General features: G+C 53.4%; 8 protein-coding genes and 1 pseudogene across 8 annotated transcripts, besides 8 other annotated features; 5 read left to right on the top strand and 4 right to left on the bottom strand.

Moving 5' to 3' along the window:
- Nucleotides 1–21528: part of a sequence feature (areas not merged during assembly with more than two copies in the genome that could not be assigned to a particular haplotype) that runs on past the window's edge.
- Nucleotides 46–390, bottom strand: Tc00.1047053506139.130 (uncharacterized protein; the record flags this gene model as incomplete). The annotated part of the gene is made up of 1 exon (XM_812445.1): nt 46–390. The coding sequence occupies one exon, from the start codon at nt 388–390 to the stop codon at nt 46–48; it is 345 nt and encodes a 114-aa protein (XP_817538.1).
- On the bottom strand, nt 2100–4388 carry Tc00.1047053506139.120 (trans-sialidase, putative; the record flags this gene model as incomplete). Its single annotated transcript, XM_812444.1, has 1 exon — nt 2100–4388. The coding sequence occupies one exon, from the start codon at nt 4386–4388 to the stop codon at nt 2100–2102; it is 2289 nt and encodes a 762-aa protein (XP_817537.1).
- On the bottom strand, nt 5385–6392 carry Tc00.1047053506139.110 (mucin-associated surface protein (MASP), putative; the record flags this gene model as incomplete). The annotated part of the gene is made up of 1 exon (XM_812443.1): nt 5385–6392. The coding sequence occupies one exon, from the start codon at nt 6390–6392 to the stop codon at nt 5385–5387; it is 1008 nt and encodes a 335-aa protein (XP_817536.1).
- Tc00.1047053506139.100 (mucin TcMUCII, putative) lies at nt 6882–7463 on the bottom strand (the record flags this gene model as incomplete). The annotated part of the gene is made up of 1 exon (XM_812442.1): nt 6882–7463. The coding sequence occupies one exon, from the start codon at nt 7461–7463 to the stop codon at nt 6882–6884; it is 582 nt and encodes a 193-aa protein (XP_817535.1).
- Nucleotides 6993–7060: a microsatellite.
- Nucleotides 6994–7086: a microsatellite.
- Tc00.1047053506139.90 (uncharacterized protein) lies at nt 10414–10860 on the top strand (the record flags this gene model as incomplete). The annotated part of the gene is made up of 1 exon (XM_812441.1): nt 10414–10860. One exon carries the CDS (start codon nt 10414–10416, stop codon nt 10858–10860), a length of 447 nt encoding a protein of 148 aa, XP_817534.1.
- Tc00.1047053506139.80 (mucin TcMUCII, putative) lies at nt 12575–13126 on the top strand (the record flags this gene model as incomplete). The annotated part of the gene is made up of 1 exon (XM_812440.1): nt 12575–13126. One exon carries the CDS (start codon nt 12575–12577, stop codon nt 13124–13126), a length of 552 nt encoding a protein of 183 aa, XP_817533.1.
- Nucleotides 13589–14680, top strand: Tc00.1047053506139.70 (mucin-associated surface protein (MASP), putative; the record flags this gene model as incomplete). The annotated part of the gene is made up of 1 exon (XM_812439.1): nt 13589–14680. One exon carries the CDS (start codon nt 13589–13591, stop codon nt 14678–14680), a length of 1092 nt encoding a protein of 363 aa, XP_817532.1.
- Tc00.1047053506139.60 lies at nt 15672–18164 on the top strand (annotated as a pseudogene).
- Nucleotides 19061–19088: a sequence feature (AT_rich).
- On the top strand, nt 21455–22585 carry Tc00.1047053506139.40 (mucin-associated surface protein (MASP), putative; the record flags this gene model as incomplete). The annotated part of the gene is made up of 1 exon (XM_812438.1): nt 21455–22585. The coding sequence occupies one exon, from the start codon at nt 21455–21457 to the stop codon at nt 22583–22585; it is 1131 nt and encodes a 376-aa protein (XP_817531.1).
- Nucleotides 21529–21702: a sequence feature (haploid, non-Esmeraldo-like haplotype).
- Nucleotides 21703–22525: a sequence feature (haploid, Esmeraldo-like haplotype).
- Nucleotides 21731–21775: a sequence feature (CT-rich).
- Nucleotides 22526–23179: part of a sequence feature (areas not merged during assembly with more than two copies in the genome that could not be assigned to a particular haplotype) that runs on past the window's edge.

Here is a 23179-nt window from a genome sequence, read left to right as displayed (position 1 = left end):
TGCGGGACTCGGATCGACGGTGTTGGGTCCGTCAGCCGCCGCAGACTATCGCCAATCCTCGTGTTGACGTGACGGCTCAGCATTAACTTGCGGCGCAGTTGTCCCACCAGATTTTGTGTCATCCTTCCCTTCACGGGGTGGCGGCAACTGACGGATGCCCGTCCGGTCAGCATCGCTGCTCCGTGCAGGCGGATGGATGGCTCCATCGGGGGAAAATTGACGCCACCACAATTCGTAAGGGCCGGCGTATTTATGTGTCGTCACATTCATCGTGAAGGCAACGGTGGCCCATTCCTCTTTCGTTGCACAGCTGGCAGCACAGTTGCTACATGTGTGCACCGCACTGGCCACATGGCACACAGCACCCAGCTCACCATCTCTGCTACGCATGCGCACATCAAAGCCACTGAAAGTGTAATTCTCATGCTGAGCCTCAGCACTGGCAGCAGAACACTTTTTCCACGCCACACACACGCGATAGCTCAGGCTGCCGTCACTCGGAGCACACGACACATCCACCGGCACAACCACCGCATCCGCATCGCCAGATACATCTCCAGCACTCCCAACAGCCGTCACACGGAGCAAGCACCCACCACAACAGCCACACGCGCCAGTGCACCCTCATCCATCCATGACGCGGCACCAAAATTTCCCGCCATCCCACCCTCAATGGGACACGGAGCCCAACTCAACGCAGCCACACGCGGTGCATCACACCCACAGGAAAAGGGACTCGGGCTGCGCACTCCCTCTCCCTTCTCCTCACGGCCACGGAAGAAGACAACAGCCACACGCAACTGCCAGCATGCACTGCAAAAGAAGCATCCAAATCCACTGCAATGTGCATCTTGTGTGTTGTTGTTGTGCCTGCAGCAACACAAAGCAAAGAAGTAGAAAAGGGAGCAGAGTATGTGGAGGGACGCACAAAAATGTACAGCGGAGACGCATAGCGGAAACAACAAGAAGAAGAAGACCGCTCAAACTCATGACCGCAGTGCAGCCCAAGCAGCGGCAATTCACAAAAGATTTATTTAAAACAAAAAAAAGCTTTCCCCCTCGTCTTATGTAAACCCCATCACACAAAATAATTATAAATAAAAAGAAATCGTCCATTACTGTTCCACACACACAAATTTAAACAACTGCTGCCGTGTGGTCACACCAAACTGTCTGTACATATTTTGCCCGCAAAAGAAAATTAAAGGGTATTTAAATGTCTTTCAGCCGTCCGACCCTCCATGTGTCCGCACAGCGTTTATATTTCATGCGGTCATCTGCGTGTTGCTGCTCCCCTCAGCCCTCTCATCGGCGTGCGAGTGCGGCCTGCAGAGCACAGTCACTCGTGTGTGTGGGGACTGAGAGAAGCACGCAGACATGACGGGAGTCGCGTCACTCCATCGGGAGAGTGAGCGCAGCAAAAAAAAAAGAAATCATCAGGAGAGAAAGAAATGCTGACGGGACTGCCAGCGCGTAAAATAAACAAAAAAAGCAAAACAACAAACAAAATCTTAAAAACACGGCGGCAGGGTGTGGCTGTGTGTGTGGCGCTGCGGGTGTCTGCCCGCCCTGGCCGCAAGAAAACAAAACAAGAGGGAAGAAATGTGTGCTCCGCCCCACAGGCCCTCGTCGCACGCCCACACGTCACGGCTCCCTCAGCGCGCCGTTCGTCGCCGCCCCTCCTCATGCGTGCAGCAGGCGAGGCGCACAGGGCCGTCGTCATGAGCGTGTCGGTGGGTGTGCGAGTGGAGCAGTTGGGCGGGAAACACACGGCACCCCTCACAGGAAGAGTGCGGAAAGAAACAATTAAATAGGGAAGAGTAGAAAAGAAAGACGTCCATAGTGATTGCCCCAAAAGCATAAAAAGTGTTGGGGGTATGATGGATTAGAAATAAAAACAGAAAAGAGTTTTTTAAAAGAAAAGACGCCCAATCGCACAAGAAAGAACAAAGAAAAAAAGACAAATAAATTAAAATCGCACAGCAAAGCAGACAAGGAGAAAAGTTAATAAAAGTTATTTAACGAGAGAGGTGTATTACCAGGTGTGTGTGTCGCTGCTGGGGAGGTCGCAAGTGTCCCACGCGGCAGCCAGTCACTCCTCACAGAGACGCAAACCACCACAGTCCCAACAGAAGCAGAAGCAGCGATGGCAGCAGTCTGCTCCCACGCATGCTGCCAGCATCACCGTGTGCTCCACCGTCAAGAGCGGTACCTTCATCCGTTTCTCCTTCTTCCGCTGTTTGTGGAATAGAAAGTTTGATTGTGTTAAGCACAGTAAGCTCAATGTCACTCAACGGGCGGTTGTACAGCAGGACGTTCGTCACCGTCACGGACACGCCTTCTCGGCTCCCCGCGCTGTCTCCATCCCCTCCAATGTAGAAGTGTGATATCCCTTTCGAACCTTTATCCTTCAAATCTAATGGCGCACCTTCCACACGCCTACCATCGACGTACACAAAGCCCTGGTTGCCTTTCCGTAGCACGATGGCCACTTGGTGTGTTTTCCCTCGCTCCCAATTGCTGCTGAGCTCCGACGCCTTCCCGCCACTGGACAAAAGTTCCAGCTTCTTTTCTCTGTTGTTGTACGACAGCCCCAGAAGTACAGTACTCTTATCACCTTTCATCCTCTTCACACCCATCACGGGAATGGGAGTATCTCCCTCCTCCGGCACCTTGTCGATGGACACCGTCGCCACAAGAGTGAAGTTGTAGTTCGCAAAGTGGTACAGCTGATTCTCCCCCTGCTCGCCAACGGGCCACTCCGCCCACGCTCCCCGGAAGGTCACGCCATCGGAAGTCTTTGCTGCCTTTGCTGCACCGTTCTTTACTGTGGCGTCCACCGCGAGGTACTCGTCCCTCCATGTGTTACCAGAGAAGCTGCCGGACAAAAAGCCAACCAGCCCATCCGTGATCTTATCAGTGCAGGCAGTGTCAGCTGAGGGATCCTTCTGAGCAAGTAAAGTGGCACACAGCTGAGAGACACGTTCGTCCACTTTCTTCCAGGTCGTCAGCACATCCTTCAGCCGCTCCAGCTGCTCAGTCAGAATCACAGAGACCATACCGAGTGATGGCGTATCCCCTTCGTCCTTCTTCTCGTACAGTGCAATCAACTCCTCCTTCTCATTACCACTTTTACTGCTTTTGTACAACAGGGAGCTGGCCGCAACAGCACCACCGGATACCGGCCCAATATCAACAATGTGCGTATTGTCCGTCAGCCAAAGATGGAGTCTGCCCTTTACATTTACTTCTTTATCAGCCTTATTAGCATACACCGGCAGAGTAACGAGCATCACGTTTCTGTTATCTTCAACACCGTCAATTGTCGCTGTGATGAACCCGCTTCTAACGCCCTTTTTGTTGCCCCACACGCGCGAGAGTGTCCCGAGTGCCTCCGTCCACGAATCCCCCTTGTCACCGATCTCGTACACCTTGCGGCGGCCGTCATCACACGCAGTCATCATCATGAGTTTGTCCTTCCACTCCACGACGGAGGGATCACCGCAGCCACCGTCAGACATCCAATTCGACAGCTTCCAACTCTTAGTATCCTTCAAGGAGTGAATGATCAGAGAAACGGCCTTTTCATCGTTTTGTGCTTCACCCTTCTTCTTAGTGCCTTCCACTGGGAACAAAAGCGTACCGTCCTCCATCTTGACACCCGATCCACCGCCGCCAGTCATCCCTGTCCACGGTTCTAGTTTGCCAACAGATGCCCGCGAGACATCGTCATTATCTTTCCATTTGATTCTTTTGCCACCGCCACTTTCATCAATGACTTCCCCCTTCACCAGCAATAATCCCCCATCATTTGCTCCGCTCTTCTCACCAGCAGCTGTCCGGCTGTATTTCCCAACAAGCATGTAAATATCATTTCTCTTCATAACTGTTGTTGGTCGGCTCACATCCACTTTCTTCCTTGGATCTTCGGAACCATCTTCCAGAAATTGTGTCTTATCTTTGGAATCCTTCAGAACTTCCACCGGTGTGTTGGCGGTTTGTGTCGTGATAATTTGGGATGCAATGCCAGTAAAAACATTGTTTTCACCACTCTTTTTGCACTGTGCCTCGGCAACGGCAAATACGTCACTTCCCACTTTCAAAAGACCGGGAGCACCCAACGACTCCACAGTTACATCCTTAGGGATGCCCTTCCATTCAAAATTTGGATCTGCCACTGACTGCTTCTCATCAGCGGCTGCAGCTCCACTGCCGCAGCACATCATCACGACGAGGAGGAGCAGCACCGCGAAATTAAACACACACCGGGACATGTTGGGCCTCTGCGGCTCGCTCTCTCCTCCTTCATTCCTCCTTCCGCGGGATCCGGTCACGCGGCGACGGTTGTGTGTGCGGGGTGCCTTCACTGCAGCAACACGTGAGACCATATAAATATGTGTGTGTGGGCGGTGTGTGTGCTGTTGGTCCTTTCAGTGCCTTACAATTTCACAGTAGCGATTCGCGCTTGTTTGCTTTCTTTGTGTGATTGAGAAAGAAAGGAAAAAGAAAAACAAAATGAGGTACAACAATGAACACCGTCACCCATGCACAGTGAGTGGCATCATCATCCCCGCCGCAGTCACTCCCAACAACAATAACTCACGCACACGGACACACGGAACAGCAGCAGAAGAACGGTGCACCGGGAACACACAGCGACTGCCACCACCACCAGCAGCAGGAGCCACGGCGGGTGTGTCGTTATTCGTCACGCATCAGCACACACCGAGCAACATGTCAAAAAAAAACAAAATGCAGGCTTTTTCCCCCCTCGCGAGGGCCTCCGCAGCCACAATCCTGTGCGTGCGTGCATTCTCAGCGTTTTAAACACGGCATGTGTGTGTGCATGTGCTTGTGTGTTTGGCAGCGCCTATACTTGCGGAGCAGCTGTGCGCCACAAGAGAGTCTGAAGAAAGCAACGGCAGAGAGAGGCAGATAGCACACATGCAAATTACTCATATCATCACACACACACACACGCAGCCGCGGAATGGGTGCACTCAACCACAAAATCAAAAAGGAAAACAAAACAAAAAGCCGAAGCGTGGGACGACCAGCGCACACACACTCTCATTGCTCCCGTAAAGCAAAACACACACACAGAGGGAGAGAGAGAGAGGTCGCCCACTCAATGCAATAAAAACAAAACAGAAACAGTTACGGTGCTCCGTCCATGCAGCCAGGCAGGACGGCAGCGGTGCGTGTCGTGCAAAAGAGAGCACCAACGGGCCTGCATGGGTGTGCATGCATATATACAATGGGCACATTATTGTGTGTGCCTCGTGGGGTGAGGTGAGGGCGAGAGTCCATGCAAGGGGACACACACAGAGAGAGAGAAGGAAGAGTGTGTGTGCGGGCGGTGCATGGCTCTCTCACACTCACTCTCACGCGGCCACCGCAGCAGCCGCAGCCGCACACGCAACAAGAAGAAGAAGCAAAAGAGGGGAGGTGGTGTGGGGGACCGCGGTGCTGCTGTCGCTGTCGCCAGTTGGAGCCGTACCGTTTGCAATATCTGTGGTTTTTATTGGTGTTTCTTTTTTATTATCATCTTTATTTCCATCATCTTTTGCTGCTTCTGGTACTGCATCAACACCTGCTGTATTCTTATTGGAAATCTCGTCTTCAGTAGCCTTGTCAGGGCCGTTGCTGGCGGCAACACTTTTTTCTGATGAGCGTGATGTTGGAGTTGATTCGGCATGGCTGTCAAATGTTCCATCCTGTTGTTTGTTTTTGGTGAGAACACTTTCTTCTTTTCTTGACTCAGTCCCTGACTCCAGGCCGCTTTGAACTTTCTGTACCTGTTGCACTAAAACGGCGTCTGCAGAGCCGGGGTTTTCATTTTTTGCTTTTGGCGTTGCTGCTGTTGGTGCTGCCGGTGATTTGAGCACTTGTTCCTGGGTGGAGTCCCTATCCGTGCTGGGCATTTCTTTCGCTCTTGTTTCATTTGAGGTTCCTGCTGAATTTCCATTTGTTGTCGGTGTTGATGTTTGTCCCGAAGGTGGTGGTAGTGTAGGTGGTTTTTCAATTTTCTCTCGTTCTTCCTCCCCTTTTCCTTCATCTTCGCCGTCTTTCGTATCCCCCTCTTTTTCCTTTTTCTTTTTCTCATCTTCTTGTTTTTTATCTGAAGGTCCGTTTGTAGTTGACAAAATAGCGGCTTGAGAATTCTCTGGCGTCTTTACATTTCCTGCTTTTTTACCTGTCGATTCTTCTACTGAAGTCACCTGTGATTTATTTTTTCCCCCGGACGGCAGAACCTCCGTAGTCCTTGTCTGTTCATCTTCCTCCGTGACGACATCCTCTCTTCCAGCAGCAGAAGAAGCCGCAGCAGCACCGCACCACAGCACGCAGAGGGCACACACCAGCAGCACACGGCCAGCCATCATCATCGCCATCACTCCTTTCACTTGCGTGCAGCCTTCAGCACAAACTAACAACACGTCAACGCAGAGTGAAATAAATGCACAGTAAAAAACACAACCGGCAGCATCATGCATTTCATAAGAAATATTAAATCAATGAAAGTGAAAAAAGACACAATGCGCTGCACGTAAAGAAAAACACACAAACAAGAAAAAACAAAAGTAAACAAGAGCAATAAAGTAAAACAGTAAAAACAAGAGCTGCATTAAATGGATCCAGTGCTCATACACTTAACCTCCAACATGAGTCCACACAAAAAGTTCTTTGCCTGTCGTGCATATGAGTGTGTTTGGGATACGTGCCGGACGTGGGGCAGCAACGCGGAGCACACAGCACGGCAGTGGAAGCAGCAAAGCAAAAAACGATCATAATAATTACTCTTACCTTATACATCAGACCACAGTAGACGCACACAAATCCCCGTGGCTGAGTGCTGGTACGCACAGCCCACACACACCTCTTCAGCCCACAGCGGTGTACGCCAGCGCGGATGCGGCGAGCAGCAGCGGGGCACACACCCACGCAGAACTGCTGAGGCTGCCGTCGATTTCGCGAAGACGTGACGGTGCGCGGGTGGTCGTCGTGGCTGGCGCAGCGGTCGTAGTGGTGGTCGTGGTGGTGGTCGTGGTCGTAGTTGGTGCGTGTGTTGTAGACGTCGTGGTTGTCTTGGCAGAAGCTTCGGCGTTCTGACCTGCTTTTTCTGGGGATGGGTGCGTGAGACTTTGTGTCCCTGTCGTATCGTCCGTACCTTCTATCGGTGCCGTAATGGAAACGTCATTTGTTTGCGGATTCGGACCGGTCGGACGCCCTCTATCTCCATTTAAGACAGCTTTTCCTCTTTGCATATCGGCCCCCGGATTTAGCGACTCTGACTCACCGGCCTCCTGACGCGGTTCCTCTGATGGAGAGGACGGTGTAACGGTTGCGGTTAAAGTAAAATCAGGAGCTTGAACTTTTTCAGAATCCTGCGCAAAGCATAAGGAACGGCAGCAGCACAGGATGAGCACCAACAGGGCGCACAGCAGACGGCACGTCATCATCATCGTGAGTGTGGTCGTTCAGTGGTGTGGAGCTGATCTGCACAGTGAGGGACATGGAGAGCAACAGGGGAGACGAGAGGTGCGGCAGACACACACAGAGGGCACACCACATGAGGAGAGGGCAGCAGCCAGGCATGCACCGTACGCCGCACACCACGCACGACACACACTCCAATCCACGGCAACACGCACACACACACAGCCCTGCCGCACCACCAACACACAGATGGAGGAGGGAGAAGCAAACAGGAGCGGCACACAAGGCTCCACCGCATGCACACACGGCGAGAGCGGTCCGTCGTGCCTGCACCCCTCACGGAGGGTACGCACACACACAAGAGGAGGTGCAGCGCACACAGCAGCACAAAAGCAAAGTGACAATAAAAAACGAATATCCCCGCACACCACGTGGATTGTTGGTTCACGGGAAGTGCAGCCAACGTTCATAAAAAAAGTTCGGTTGCCTTTGGCCTTCGTTCATATTCAGCGCACACCACTTCATGCAGGCCTGGACACCACCGCAGCAGCAGCACAACTAAAAATGCTCGCAGTGAATGGAATGAAGCAAGCAACCGTTTATTTGTGTTTCTGTATGGATGTTGGCAGATGTCTGCATATGTTCTTGTGCTTTGCGGAGGGCAAACCTTCATGCCTGGGTCGTGTGTTGAGGATTACAGCAGGATGCCCATCTTTTTTTCTTCTGGTGAATGTTTCGTGTGTTGGTGCAGCCAACAATTCGGTTTGTGTTGCTCCTGCCTTTCGCTGGTAAAGTGCTGCAATAGATGTTTGTTTTTCCTTTCGTTGCTGTGGCACCTGATTCCTCACCGTTTATTGCGGTGGGAATGAAAATATGTGAGTGGACTCCCACGCACCAGAACGCACCTTCGCTCCTATTTATTGCTGCATGGAAGGGCATGTGTGTTTGGTGGTGTCTCGTCCATATATTTTGTGGGTGCACATTCCCCTGCAGGCTGAGGGCGGGATGACGCTCCGTCGCGGTGCGCTTCCCTCGCATGCCGCCCACTGTGATTCATCATGCATCACCCCCTCACATTCCGTGGTGCCACACCGCTGATATTATTGCAGCCGCTGTGATTCTGCGTACTTCACGCATTTGATTGTGCCACAATACATCCGCTCGTGTGGCCGCCGCATCCAAACAGCGGTGCCCAACACCGTGAGCGGCAGTCCACATCCTTGCATGTCCCAACGCTGTGGTGTTTGACCGTCAGCCAGGCGTCAGACAACAAGAGAGTCTTGTGCTGGCAGTACAACACACGGAGCTGCAGTGAATGACTCGGGTGGCGACGCATCTATTTGCCGCAAGGCAGTGAAAAGGAGTCAGGCAGAATAATGCCGACTGTACTCACGACACCACATCCACAGCCAAAGCATGCGACGTGATGCGTGTCTCACTGGTGCTGTGAAATGCCTGCAGACGACGTCACTAGTGGAAGCACACCAACATGAACAGCGGACAGACAATAATCGGCATGAGAGGCCACAAGAGGCAGCAACGACGCCAGCAGCCCTCTCTCTCTCTCGCCTCCGAGAAGTAAACATTCCACCAGCCACAGCTGACTGTACCATCGTGACACTCCATGCACGTCGTGGCTGCGTCAACACAACCTGCTCCCTGCAGCGCCTCGAAAGATGCCTCACTCCGTCCACTGAGTGCATCGGTGTGGGCCGTGCCTGGGCTGTTCGTGAGGACCACAGCGATGTGAGGGTCACCGAGTCGCAGCATGTTTGTTGTGACGTTGTTGCATGGCACCTGCACACACACACACGCAGCGCCTGCATCCCTCCATTTTGTGTCCGCCCTCTGCCGGAGTGGCCACACACACGGGCAGCAGCAAAATCACTTCACCCTCGACGATCCAAAATCAACACCGACATCCCTCGCGACGCAAACATCTCAGCTGCCAGCACGGGCTTCCTGCCGCTCCGCCATCGACGCTGAAACACGGCACAGTGCACGCACTTATTCTCCTCGTGTGCAGTCAGCCGTTTGCTTCACACATTCTTCGGTGGGCTGACGTCCATAAAAGCACGCCACAAAGGCCACTGTGATCGCACACGCTCTTGCGATGAGCGTCGGTGTGTGCATGGATCCGCTGCTCACACGTGCTGGCAGGCAGCCTGCAGCCGGTGCCCTCGTGCCAGTTAGTCGGCTCCAGCACGGAAAAGAGAAAACGGCCTATTCCCGATGCACTTATTCCCACCAGCAGCACCAACACGCTGGTCGCCAGCCGTCATTCCTCAGCACATCCAGGAATGCTGAAAAGCGACGTGGAACTGTCAGCCAGCAATGCCACAATCCCGCACACATGTCGGCTCCACCAGAGAGAAGACACACAAACTACACACAGCACCCTCCACATGTCTTCCAAACATCATTCCGACACACCGCGACACGCCAAACAGAAGTATTCGTCACTCAATGCACCTCCTCACGGCAGCAGCCCACACGCAGTCAAACAAAAGTTCCTCGGATCAGTGGCCTCCACGTGCTGCGGTGGGAAGTAAACAAAAGAGACGAGCAGCCAAACCCCAAAAGAGTGCCGCGACTGGCCGCAAGTCAACGGAGCGCAGCCACACAAATGAATTCAGTCCTAATGCACTCAGCCTCCCACCTTCCCCACAAATGACCCAACAAACGCAATTAAAACACTCTTCCAAATAAAGACGCAGTGCCTCCTGCTGTCATCCGCGGTCGTTGTTGTTGCCTTCACGGGGACAGGCGCACATCTGTTATTCACAACGACGCTGAACACTTGCAACGGCTTCTTCGGAAACGCAAGTCTCCTACCAAATCAAAAAACGCCAACGCACCATCGGCCCGTAAGACAATGTAAAGAACGGGAAAATTCTTCACACAGACAACAAAGTAGATCGTCCACGCCGCCGTCAGCCGCGGCTGGGCGCAGAGGCTGGTGCGTCCCAGCACACCATGCGATCCTGCCTCGTCGGATGCGTCCACAGTGCGCTGCACCACGGCGGCGAGGCAGTCGCACCGTGTCCAGCTCCCACTCACCTCCACAGCCTGGGAGTGTGGCACCGCGACAGCTGCACAGCATCGCTCGGCCCACGCGCATCATCGAAGGATGCTTCTGCCCACCTGGCCGCCAGTCCAGCACCGCTGCGGAGGATCATTGGATTCCGCGCACCACACAGCACGAACGCCTCACGCGTCTCCGGTATATTGAGGGCGTGCGTGGCGCAATCTGCTTGGAAGCCATGCCGTCGTCAATACATTGGAAGGCAGCGACGACCATTTCTCTGCCGGGAGATGCCGTCCTCAACGGACTGCGACGCGTCCGCCGCCACATGGAGATCTCCCCGCGCCACATCCACGCCCCACATGCTGAGCACCGCATTGTTGTCTGGGGCACTGTGAGCCGCAGCGGGTTGGGCGTCTTCCAACCACGGCACGCCAAGGACGCTTTGGACGGTGTCAGACGATTGGCCGTTGAGGCGGCCTGCGCATCCATTGGATCGTGTGTCTGGATCCGCCGCGCTGCCGCTTTACTCCCCGGACAGCCGAGCTCCCTGTGGGGCCTCACCGCGCAGCCGCTGGCAGCAGCATCGTCCCCATCGCCCACACGAGCCCCTGCTGCCACAGATACCCTCTCGGCGATGGAGGCGCTATGCCTTGGCCCGCTGGCGGCGCACGACGAATTCACCGAGGCTATTTGTACCGTGCTGCTTTCACTGGCGGATCGAGGTCGCGCAGTTTTCTCCACATTTTCCCCTGGCACTGCGGAATCCCACGCAGCGTGACAGCGGACGGTGACGCCGTCATGCCACGATCCCTCCCGCAGGACTGCGTCAATGCCTGGCACGTGGGCTTCCTCACTGCAGTCAGGCGACGGAACTTGAAGGATGCCCAGGAGGAAAAGGAAGGCGCGCACACCGCGTGACAGGCGTTTCTCGGTGTGGCGAGGGCTCTATTCCTGCTGTTGGCCCGGACATCGTGCCCCGAGTGGCGGCACCGCGCGCAGGCGCGATGCAACTCCTGCCCTCTCTTCGCCAGGCCTGCGCTCGCCCTGCGGATCACAAGGGACCCTCTCTGTGTCAGTGGTGCCGCTCTCTCACACTGAGGAGAATGGCCCGCCTCTCCCGGAGCTTCTTCCCGACGTGAGCATCGCGACTCCTTTCCGACCAGCGAGCGGCGGATTGACGTCCTCCCGCCCAATCTGCGGCAGAGCGCGCTCTTCCGTCCACAGTATGAGGGCACATGCCCGACGTGCTCGGCCTGGCGTTCCAATGGTTTGAGAGAGCCTCCCATGCGGATGCCGCGATTGTTTCACCGTCTTCCTAACAGGCGTCTCGCGCACAGGTTGCCACCGAAGTCGCCAGGCATGCCAGCAGGCAAGACACGCAGGAAGCACAAATGCGGGCACTCAAGATGGACCAGGCACTTCCGCCACCGCCTCATCACGGACGCCACGGGCTGCTGATCCCACGACGGTCCACGGGAGACTCCGCTTCACCCACTGCGGGAATGCCAGCGTCATTGAGAATATGGACTGCGACTGTTTGGGACTGCCCCAGACTGCACGACGGCCCGTTTGCGACGGCATAATCGCCACTTTTGTACGGACGGCTCTTGCGCTACTCACTCGTTATTGTAACAGCATACAACAAAACAAGAGAATAAGTTGCTTTGTGATGAATATTGGCTGCACTTCCCGTGGACCAACAATCCACGTGGTGTGCGGGGATATTCGTTTTTTATTGTCACTTTGCTTTTGTGTTGCTGTGTGCGCTGCACCTTCTTGTGTGTGCGCACCCTCCGTGAGGGGTGCAGGCACGACGGACCGCTCTCGCCGTGTGTGCATGCGGTGGAGCCTTGTGTGCCGCTCCTGTTTGCTTCTCCCTCCTCCATCTGTGTGTTGGTGGTGCGGCAGGGCTGTGTGTGTGTGCGTGTTGCCGTGGATTGGAGTGTGTGTCGTGCGTGGTGTGCGGCGTACGGTGCATGCCTGGCTGCTGCCCTCTCCTCATGTGGTGTGCCCTCTGTGTGTGTCTGCCGCACCTCTCGTCTCCCCTGTTGCTCTCCATGCTCCTCACTGTGCAGATCAGCTTCACACCACTGAACGACCACACTCACGATGATGATGACGTGCCGTCTGCTGTGCGCCCTGTTGGTGCTCGCCCTGTGCTGCTGCTCATCCAATGCATCGGACACTGAGCTGGCGGAACAAGATTCTTCCCAGAAGACCACGAAAACGACTGCAACACAGGCAGCAACCCTGACGCTCAGTCAACCAGGTCCGAAAGGTGAGGAGTCCGGTGGGGAGAAGGGAAATACTGCCGTACTTGGAGATGGAGGAGTTACGACCGTTCCTGGACCACAATTAAATGTGAAGCCCAATGTGTTAGCGACAGAAGTTAAGAACGGTATGACAGAGACAAAAAGTGACACGAGTACAGCCGTAGAGAAAGCAGGTCAGAACGCCGAAGCTTCTGCCAAGACGACCACGACAACCACCACTGCGCCAGAGGCACCAAGTACTACTACGTCTACAGAGACGCCAACCACCACGACGACCCGCGCACCGTCACGTCTTCGCGAAATCGACGGCAGCCTCAGCAGCTCTGCGTGGGTGTGTGCCCCGCTGCTGCTCGCCGTATCCGCGCTGGCGTACACCGCTGTGGGCTGAAGAGGTGTGTGTGGGCTGTGCGTGCCAGCACTCAGCCACGGGGATTTGCACGTCCACTGTGGTCCGATGTACAAAGTAAGAGTAATTACGATGATTGTTTTTTGCTTTGTTTGCTTCTGCTGCGCAGCTGCTGTGTGCTCCGCGTTGTGCCCCACATCCGTCATGTCGAACGCATCGCGGACACACTCATATGGATGCGCAGCAGAGCCCTGAGTGTAGTTTTGTTTTCTTTTTTTAATTACTGTTTTTTATTGCTTGCTTTTAAACTTCTGGTTTGCAGGGCTGTTTGAAGGTTCTGCAATTGTACTGATTCCATTTATCTCGTGGTGTGCGCTGCTTATGCTGGGGTGTTAACATTTGTCGCTGTGGCGTGGTTGTGTGACTTGTCTCTCCTTTTTCCTTTTGCCCTGCGTTGACGAGGAGTTAGTTTGTGCTGAAGGCTGCACGCAAGTGACAGTAGTGATGGCGATGACGATGACTGGCCGTGTGCTGCTGGTGTGTGCCCTCTGCGTGCTGTGGTGCGGTGTATGTGCGATGGAAGTGTCAAAGGCCGATGATTCTGAAAATACCGATGTAAGCCAGGGTCCAGCAAAGGGTTCACCGTCTGAACCCGCAGGCAGAAATAACGGAAAACAGGAATCTTCAGACCAAGTCAGTCAAGGGCTCCAAAACGTGGGGGAACCGTTGGATTCAAAAAAAGAAGCGGCTGGTAATCAGAGGAAGGATCCGAAAATAGAAACACCAACGGCCGACAAATCAATGGACCACAAAGGAGAAGCAGAGAAAGAACAAATAGGGGGAAGTGCAGAAGAAAGTGGAGAATTACTTGAAGAACGGAAAGCGCCGCTGGATGGACAAGGTGGCGAAGGACAAGCAAGACAGGCAGGCAATGGTTCGGCGAAAGTGGGAGGTCACTCATCAGCAACAACGCCATCAGAAGGGGAACGACCAGGAACTGGCGAACCATCACCGCCAGCATCTTTATTGCCGCCAGCATCAACACAGGGAAATGGAGCAGCACCACCAGCTTCACTGCAAGGTGCACCAGCAGCGACAATGAAAACAAATGAAAAACCAGTGGAAAACCCCAGAGCAGAACCAGAAAAAGAAAAGCTAAGCAGTGAAGATGACGTGCCAGAGCAAACGTCTCAAGGAGTCAATGACGGCGTGGAGCCAAACAATGATTCACAAAAAAAGGAAAATGTTTCCGTCGCACTAAAAGAACGGAATGGTGAATCTGACGGCGATTCTGAATCAACACAACCACGACACTTAGCTGTTGGTAATGCCTCTAATATTGACGCAGAAAGGGGCACTGAAATAGGATTGCCGAAGAATAACCCTACAGCTAACAGTGCAGTAACAGAAGGTGCAAAACGAGGTGACAATAAACATGGCAACAGGAAGGAAACACCAGTCGAAGCCGCGGCAATAACAAATGACACAGCACGTACAGGCGACAGTGACGGCAGCACTGCGGTCTCCCACACCACCTCCCCTCTTTTGCTTCTTGTTGTTGCGTGTGCGGCTGCTGCTGCGGTGGTGGCCGCGTGAGAGTGAGTGTGGGAGAGCCATGCACCGCCCGCACACACACTCTTCCTTCTCTCTCTGTGTGTGTGTCCCCTTGCATGGACTCTCGCCCTCACCTCACCCCACGAGGCACACACAATAATGTGTCCACTGTATATATGCATGCACACCCATGCAGGCCCGTTGGTGCTCTCTTTTGCACGACACGCACCGCTGCCGTCCTGCCTGGCTGCATGGACGGAGCACCGTAACTGTTTCTGTTTTGTTTTTATTGCATTGAGTGGGCGACCTCTCTCTCTCTCCCTCTGTGTGTGTGTTTTGCTTTACGGGAGCAATGAGAGTGTGTGTGCGCTGGTCGTCCCACGCTTCGGCTTTTTGTTTTGTTTTCCTTTTTGATTTTGTGGTTGAGTGCACTCATTCCGCGGCTGCGTGTGTGTGTGTGTGATGATATGAGTAATTTGCATGTGTGCTATCTGCCTCTCTCTGCCGTTGCTTTCTTCAGACTCTCTTGTGGCGCACAGCTGCTCCGCAAGTATAGGCGCTGCCAAACACACAAGCACATGCACACACATGCCGTGTTTAAAACGCTGAGAATGCACGCACGCACAGGATTGTGGCTGCGGAGGCCCTCGTGAGGGGGAAAAAGCCTGCATTTTGTTTTTTTTTGACATGTTGCTTGGTGCGTGCTGACGCGTGAAGAAGAACAACACACCCGCCGTGACTCCTGCTGCTGGTGGTGGCAGTCGCTGTGTGTTCCCGGTGCACTGTTCCTTCTTCTCCTGTTCCGTGTGTCTGTGTGCGTGAGTTGTTGTTGTTGGGAGCGACTGCAGTGCGGATGATGATGCCACTCACTGTGGATGGGTGACGGTGTTCATTGTTGTACCTCATTTTGTTTTTCTTTTTCCTTTCTTTCTCAATCACACAAAGAAAGTAAACAAGCGCTACTCGCTACTGTGAAATTGGAAGACTCTGAAAGGACCAACAGCACACACACCGCCCACACACACACATATTTATATGGTCTCACGTGTTGCTGCAGTGAAGGCACCCCGCACACACAACCGTCGCCGCGTGACCGGATCCAGCGGAAGGAGGAGGGAAGGAAGAGAGAGTGAGCCGCGGAGGCCCAACATGTCCCGGCGTGTGTTTACTTCTGCGGTGCTGCTCCTCCTCGTCGTGATGATGTGCTGCGGCACCGGTGGAGCTGCAGCCGCTGATGAAAAGCAGCCAAATTCAGGCAAGGGATCTTCACCGAAAACACATTTTGTTTGGGGAGACGTGAAAGAGGGAGAAAAAGTGGGTTTGCTCCGTGTTCCCGGTCTTGTTGAGATAGATGGTGATGTGTTTGCTGTTGCCGAGGCGCAGTTGAAGGAGGGAGAAAGCAATTTTACTGGGATTGCCTCGGAGCTTCTGGAGTGGACCGATGAAGAATCAAAAGGGGAGTTGGATGCAACTAAACTGAAGACACAAGTGCTGGAGGAATGTCCATCCGACAAAAAGAATTGTGCCTCCCAAGCAGGAGATCAGGAGGCTTCCCAAGGCCGGACAAAAGTACGCGTGAGCCGACCAACAACAGTTGTGAAGGGAAGTGATATTTACATGTTTGCTGGAAACTACACTTTTGAAGTTACTGAAGGCTCTGATCAGACAGCTGCAGCAGCTCAATGGGGACTTTTGGTGGCTGTGGGAAACGTCAGTAATGATGAGAGCAGCAACAAAAAAAAAAATTTGTTGGAAAGACGCCTCCGTTATCCCGTGGACTGATTTTGAAAAAGAACACGAGTCATTGACAGGGCTGATTGGCGGCGGTGGATCGGGTGTTCGGATGAAGGACGGTACGCTTGTGTTGCCCGTGGAAGGCACGAAGAAGAATGGAACGACCGTTTCGCTGATCATACGCTCCTCAGCCACTGGGGGTGGAAATCTGTCGAAGGGGATGTCTGACGGTGGCTGCGGTGATCCCTCCGTTGTGGAGTGGAAGGACAAAAAACTCATGATGATGACTGCGTGTGATGATGGCCGCCGTAGGGTGTACGAGTCCGGTGACAAGGGGGATTCGTGGACGGAGGCACTCGGTACACTCTCGCGCGTGTGGGGCAACAAACACGAGGGAAATGTGAAGCGCGTTAGAAGCGGGTTCAGCAAAGCGAAGATTGAGAACAGGGACGTGATGCTCGTCACTCTGCCGGTGTATGACAAGACTGAGAGCGAAGAAAATGGAAAGGAAAAGGGTGAACTCCGTCTTTGGCTGACGGACAATACGCACATTGTTGATATTGGGCCGGTGTCTGTGGAAGGAGACGATGTTGCCGCCAGCTCCCTGTTGTACAAAAGTGGTACAAGTGGTAATAATAAAGATATTAAGGAGAAGTTGATTGCACTATACGAGAAGAAGAATGGCGATGAGGAGGAATCACTCGGTATGGTCTCTGTGCGTCTGACTGAGCAGCTGCAGCGGGTGAGGGAGGTGTTGAAGACGTGGAAGAAAGTGGACAAACGTGTTTCCCACCTGTGCACCAATTCACTTGCTCAGAAGGATCCCTTAGCTGACACTGCCTGCAGCGCTGATAAGATCACGGCTGGGCTGGTTGGCTTTTTGTCCGGCAGCTTCTCTGATAACACATGGAGGGACGAGTACCTCGGGGTGAACGCCACAGTGAAGAACGGTGCAGCAGCAAAGGCAGAGCCTTCCGATGGCGTGAAGTTCACAGGGCGTGGCGCAGGGGCTGAGTGGCCCGTTGGCGCGCAGGGGGAGAATCAGCTGTACCACTTTGCGAACTACAACTTCACTCTTGTGGCGACGGTGTCCATCGACGGTGAGCCGAAAAGTGGCAGCGTCCCTTTGATGGGTGTGCGTGCAGGCAGTGACGGAGTAATCAAAATTATGGAGTTGTCGTACGGCAGTGGAAAGAAGTGGCAGGCGCTGTGCTGTGACGGAACAACCAAGAGGCTCAAAGGCACTTGGGACCCACAGAGACAATACCAAGTGGCCATTGTGCTACAGAGCGGCACCCAGGGCTCCGTGTACGTCGATGGTCAGCGTGTGTGTGAGAGTGTGCAAAGTGACTTGGAAAATGCAGAATCGAAGGGGATCTCACACTTCTACATTGGAGGGGATGGAGTCAATGCAGAGAACACAGCGGGTGCCGAAGGTGTGTCTGTGACTGTGAGAAACGTCCTGCTTTACAACCGCCCGTTGGCATTTACTGGTGGGATTGCCGATTTGGAAGAAGATATTGCGTCGGCTTCTGAGGCTCCAGTGAAGCAAGCGACCTCGCAGCAGCCTCCACAAGAACGTGAAGCACAAAAAAATACAACGGTGGGGGAATCAGCCACTACACAGCAAATGCCGGCGAATAAATCGCAGGGAAGTGTGGAGAAGGCGGCGGCTTCGAAGTCTCATGCCGTTGGAGAAGCAACGGGTGATGCTGGCAGCATGCGTGGGAGCGGACTTCTGCCATCGCTGCTTCTGCTTCTGTTGGGACTGTGGTGGTTTGCGTCTCTGTGAGGCGTGACTGGCTGCCGCGTGGAGCACTTGCGACCTTCCGAGCAGCGACACACACACCTGGTAATGAACTTCTCTCGTTAAATAACTTTTATTAACTTTTCTCCTTGTCTGCTTTGCTGTGCGATTTTAGATTATTTGTCTTTTTTTCTTTGTTCTTTCTTGTGCGATTGGGCGTCTTTTCTTTTTAAAAATTCTTTTCTGTTTTTATTTCTAATCCATCATACCCCCAACACTTTTTATGCTTTTGGGGCAATCACTATGGACGTCTTTCTTTTCTACTCTTCCCTCTTTAATTGTTTCTTTCCGCACTCTTCCTGCGAGGGGTGCCGTGTGTTTGCCGCCCAACTGCTCCACTCGCACACCCACCGACACGCTCATGACGACGGCCCTGTGCGCCTCGCCTGCTGCACGCATGAGGAGGGGCGGCGACGAACGGCGCGCTGAGGGAGCCGTGACGTGTGGGCGTGCGGCGAGGGCCTGTGGGGCGGAGCACACATTTCTTCCCTCTTGTTTTGTTTTTGTTTTGCGGCCAGGGCGGGCAGACACCCGCAGCGCCACACACACACAGCCACACCCTGCCGCCGTGTTTTTCTTTAAGGATTTGTTTTGCTTCGCGTATTTATTTCATGCGCCGGCAGTCCCTTCGGTGTCGGCCTCGTGAGCATTTCTCTCCCCTCCGATGATTTTTTTCTTTTGCTGCGCTCACTCTCCCGATGGAGTGACGCGACTCCCGTCATGTCTGCGTGCCTCTCTCAGTCCCCACACACACGAGTGACTGTGCTCTGCGGGCCGCACTCGCACGCCGATGAGAGGGCTGAGGGGAGCAGCAACACGCAGATGACCCCATGAAATATAAACGCTGTGCGGACACACGGAGGGTCGGACGGCTGAAAGACATTTAAATATAATTTTAAATTTTATTTTGCGGGCAAAATATCTACAGACAGTTTGGTGTGACCACACGGCAGCAGTTGTTTAAATTTGTGTGTGTGGAACAGTAATGGACGATTTCTTTTTATTTATAATTATTTTGTGTGATGGGGTTTACATAAGACGAGGGGGAAAGCTTTTTTGTTTTAAATGAATTTTGTGAATTGCCGCTGCTTGGGCTGCACTGCAGTCATGAGTTTGAGCGGTCTTCTTGTTGTTTCCGTTATGCGTCTCCGCTGTACATTTTTTTTGCGTCTCTCCACATACTCTGCTCCCTCTTTTCTACTTCTTTGCTTTGTGTTTCTGCAGGCACACACAACCACACACACACAAGATGCACATTGCAGTGGATTTGAATGCTTCTTTTGTAGTGCATGCTGGCAGTTGCGTGTGGCGGCTGTTTTCTTCTTCCGTGGCCGTGAGGAGAAGGGAGAGGGAGTGCGCAGCCCGAGTCCCTTTTCCTGTGGGTGTGATGCACCGCGTGTGGCTGCGTTGAGTTGGGCTCCGTGTCCCATTGAGGGTGGGATGGCGGGAAATTTTGGTGCCGCGTCATGGATGGATGAGGGTGCACTGGCGCGTGTGGCTGTTGTGGTGGGTGCTTGCTCCGTGTGTGTGACGGCTGTTGGGAGTGCTGGAGATGTATCTGGTGATGCGGATGCGGTGGTTGTGCCGGTGGATGTGTCGTGTGCTCCGAGTGACGGCAGCCTGAGCTATCGCGTGTGTGTGGCGTGGAAAAAGTGTTCTGCTGCCAGTGCTGAGGCTCAGCATGAGAATTACACTTTCAGTGGCTTTGGTGTGCGAATGCGTAGCAGAGATGGTGAGCTGGGTGCTGTGTGCCATGTGGTCAGTGCGGTGCACACATGTAGCAACTGTGCTGCCAGCTGTGCAACGAAAGAGGAATGGGCCACCGTTGCCTTCACGATGAATGTGACGACACATAAATACGCCGGCCCTTATGAATTGTGGTGGCGTCAATTTCCCCGATGGAGCCATCCATCCGCCTGCACGGAGCAGCGATGCTGACCGGACGGGCATCTGTCAGTTGCCGCCACCCCGTGGAGGGAAGGATGACACGAAATCTGGTGGGACAACTGCGCCGCAAGTGAATGCTGAGCCGTCACGTCAGAACGAGGATTGGCGACAGTCTGCGGCGGCTGACGGACCCAACACCGTCGATCCGAGTCCCGCATCCAACACGGCGACCAACACGTCCGGGACGAGGCCTGAGTTTGCCAGCAATCCGAACGAAGTGATGGTCCCGAATGCATCCAAGAAGAGGCCTTCCTTTGCCAACGGTCCGAGAATATTATTGGCGTCGAATGCATCCGGGATCATGTCTGTCACTTGTGGCGGCAGGGAACACGTTGCTGCGGATAACACGGACGAGGTGAATGAGCACGACGCCACTGGACACAAGACTCTCGTTTTAGAAAATGGCGTTGCAGGCAGTGGATTTGTTGCTGAGGGTGATGCGGACGGATTGACTCAACGCAATGCCTCTGGACACGAGAGCCCCAATTAAGAGAATTCACCGCGCAGTATTCCGGAAACGGTTTGAGTCCCGACGGCTGCTTTGCCCTGCGCAACGACGCGAAATTGACACTGCGAGAGTTAACTGTTGGCAGCACTGTGCGTGTGTGCGTGTATTGGGAGTGGCTGCTTCTTCTGGGATTGTGTGGAGTTGTGGCGGACTTGTGAGCCGAAGAGTGTGGAATTGCGACTCCTCACGGAGAACATGTGCCGCGTTCCATGCGTGTTTTCTTTTATTATTTACATTTTACTGTTTTTGACGTTGTTTTCCTGGAATAATAAAGTATCCTTGCTGTTACTTTATTATTTACTGGTCGGTTGCTTCACACTGTCATGGGTGACGTGCTTCTCCTCTTGTCTTTTGTTGCCCACACGCGGTGCCGGCCTCATTGCTGTGCGTCCCACGGACTGCACGAAAGGAGGAGCGGAGGAACAGGCCGGATGCCGCAATGAAGTGTGAAGAGCGTTTTGTGTGGGCTGGTGGAAGAGTAAAGTCTTTTTTATTCAATGCGGGCAATATGTATACACAAACACATGCTCTTATTGTGCCGCTTGGGAAATAAAATAAATCTCCTGCCGAATGAATTTTATTTATTCTTTCCGAGAGTCCTGCCGGACACTCAACTTTTTTTTTCCTTGCTTAACTTCTTGTTTGCAGTGCGGTGTGCGAGTTCTTCAATCGCACTGATTTCCTCTGCCTCGACGTGCGTGTTTCTGGAGTGCTGCCACTCGTTGCTGTGCGTGGAGTAGCGGCCGTGTCTCTCCTTTCCCTTTCACTCTGCGTTGACGTGTTGGTTTGTGCTGAAGGCTGCACGTAAGCGAGAGGAGTGATGGCGATGATGATGACTGGCCGTGTGCTGCTGGTGTGTGCCCTCTGCGTGCTGTGGTGCGGTGCCGGCGGTGGTTTTGGTGAAGAAGCTCCCACGGTGTCTGTGCCAGATTTGCCCACTGCCGACACGGTTGCTCAGGGAATTACCGAGATGACTGGTGACGCTGGTAATGGAGGACCCCAAGATGGTAAAGAAAAACTGCAAGGAGAAACAAAACCAGAAGTGAATGTAAATAATTCAGAAAACCCCGCAGGAACACCTTCCGGAGTAAACGCCGAGGAAGAAGAGGATGATAAGGAGGAAACAGAAGAAGAAGAAGAAATAAGAGATGAACACAACGTCGAAACAGAACCGCGTAAAGATCAAGGAGAAGAAGCTGAAGATGGTCCAGGTGTCCCGAATGCGAGACCAGTTGCCAGTGCGCAGCAGCATCTCCAGCCAGCTCCATCTACGGGGAGCAAGTCTCCTTCCGGCTCTCTGGAAACAACTCTTCAGGCCACGCAAACTGGGTTACAACAAAGTGCCGACACCCCCAATAACCTACCAACGGGAAACAACAAAATTAACAAAGAAACCGGAAGAAAGACAGCGTCTGACAAAACTGCAGAAGAAACGTCACCATCTTCCTTAAGGGAAGGTGTTGTTGACATCCAAAAAGATGCAGAGGGCAACAACGAAAAACATCAAAACAACCCTCACCTGCCTGCGACCGCGGCCACTTTACAAGTCCACCAACAGGACGGTAAATTGGACACCATAAATGAAACAATATTAAGTGGCGAAACAAATAATGAGAATATACAGCAGAATGACAGCAGCTCTAAATCAGTTAAGGCCGTGCAGTCTGACGCTGGCACAGAAGGCAACCCTACCGCCAATGAATTGAGCCGACCCTCCATTGAGGACGCCACACCGATCAGTAAGACCCACGATTTTAACAAAGACTCTGACAGCACAGAAAATGTGGCCTCTGAGACAGCAGGCTCGGTAACAGCACCAAATACAGACTCCAAACCAGGTGGCACAGCGATGCCTGGCGACAGTGACAGCAGCACCGCGGTCTCCCACACCACCTCCCCTCTTTTGCTTCTTCTTGTTGCGTGTGCGGCTGCTGCAGTGGTGGCCGCGTGAGAGTGAGTGTGAGAGAGCCGTGCACCGCCCGCACACACACTCTTCCTTCTCTCTGTGTGTGTGTCCCCTTGCATGGACTCTCGCCCTCACCTCACCCCACGAGGCACACACAATAATGTGCCCATTGTATATATGCATGCACACCCATGCAGGCCCGTTGGTGCTCTCTTTTGCACAACACGCACCGCTGCCGTCCTGCCTGGCTGCATGGGCGGAGCACCGTAACTGTTTCTGTTTTGTTTTTATTGCATTGAGTGGGCGACCTCTCTCTCTCTCCCTCTGTGTGTGTGTTTTGCTTTACGGGAGCAATGAGAGTGTGTGTGCGCTGGTCGTCCCACGCTTCGGCTTTTTGTTTTGTTTTTCTTTTTGATTTTGTGGTTGAGTGCACCCATTCCACTTTTTTTGCTTTGCGGCATGCGTTTACTGCGGACACTTTAATCTTTTATTGTTATTCTCATATTTCTTTGGGAGAGTTTTATTCTTTCTTATTCTTGTGAAGGCACTAAGTTTTCCTTCGACATACGCCATGCGTCAGTTGGTCCACGGCAACCCGTGGCTTGCGGCGCTGCTGGTGATGTTTGTGATTCGACTCTC

This window comes from Trypanosoma cruzi, genomic scaffold (genome assembly GCF_000209065.1).
Source record: "Trypanosoma cruzi strain CL Brener 1047053516259 genomic scaffold, whole genome shotgun sequence".
In the NCBI taxonomy this organism is placed as follows: Eukaryota; Euglenozoa; class Kinetoplastea; order Trypanosomatida; family Trypanosomatidae; genus Trypanosoma; species Trypanosoma cruzi.
This window is presented reverse-complemented; position numbering and strand designations above follow the sequence as displayed.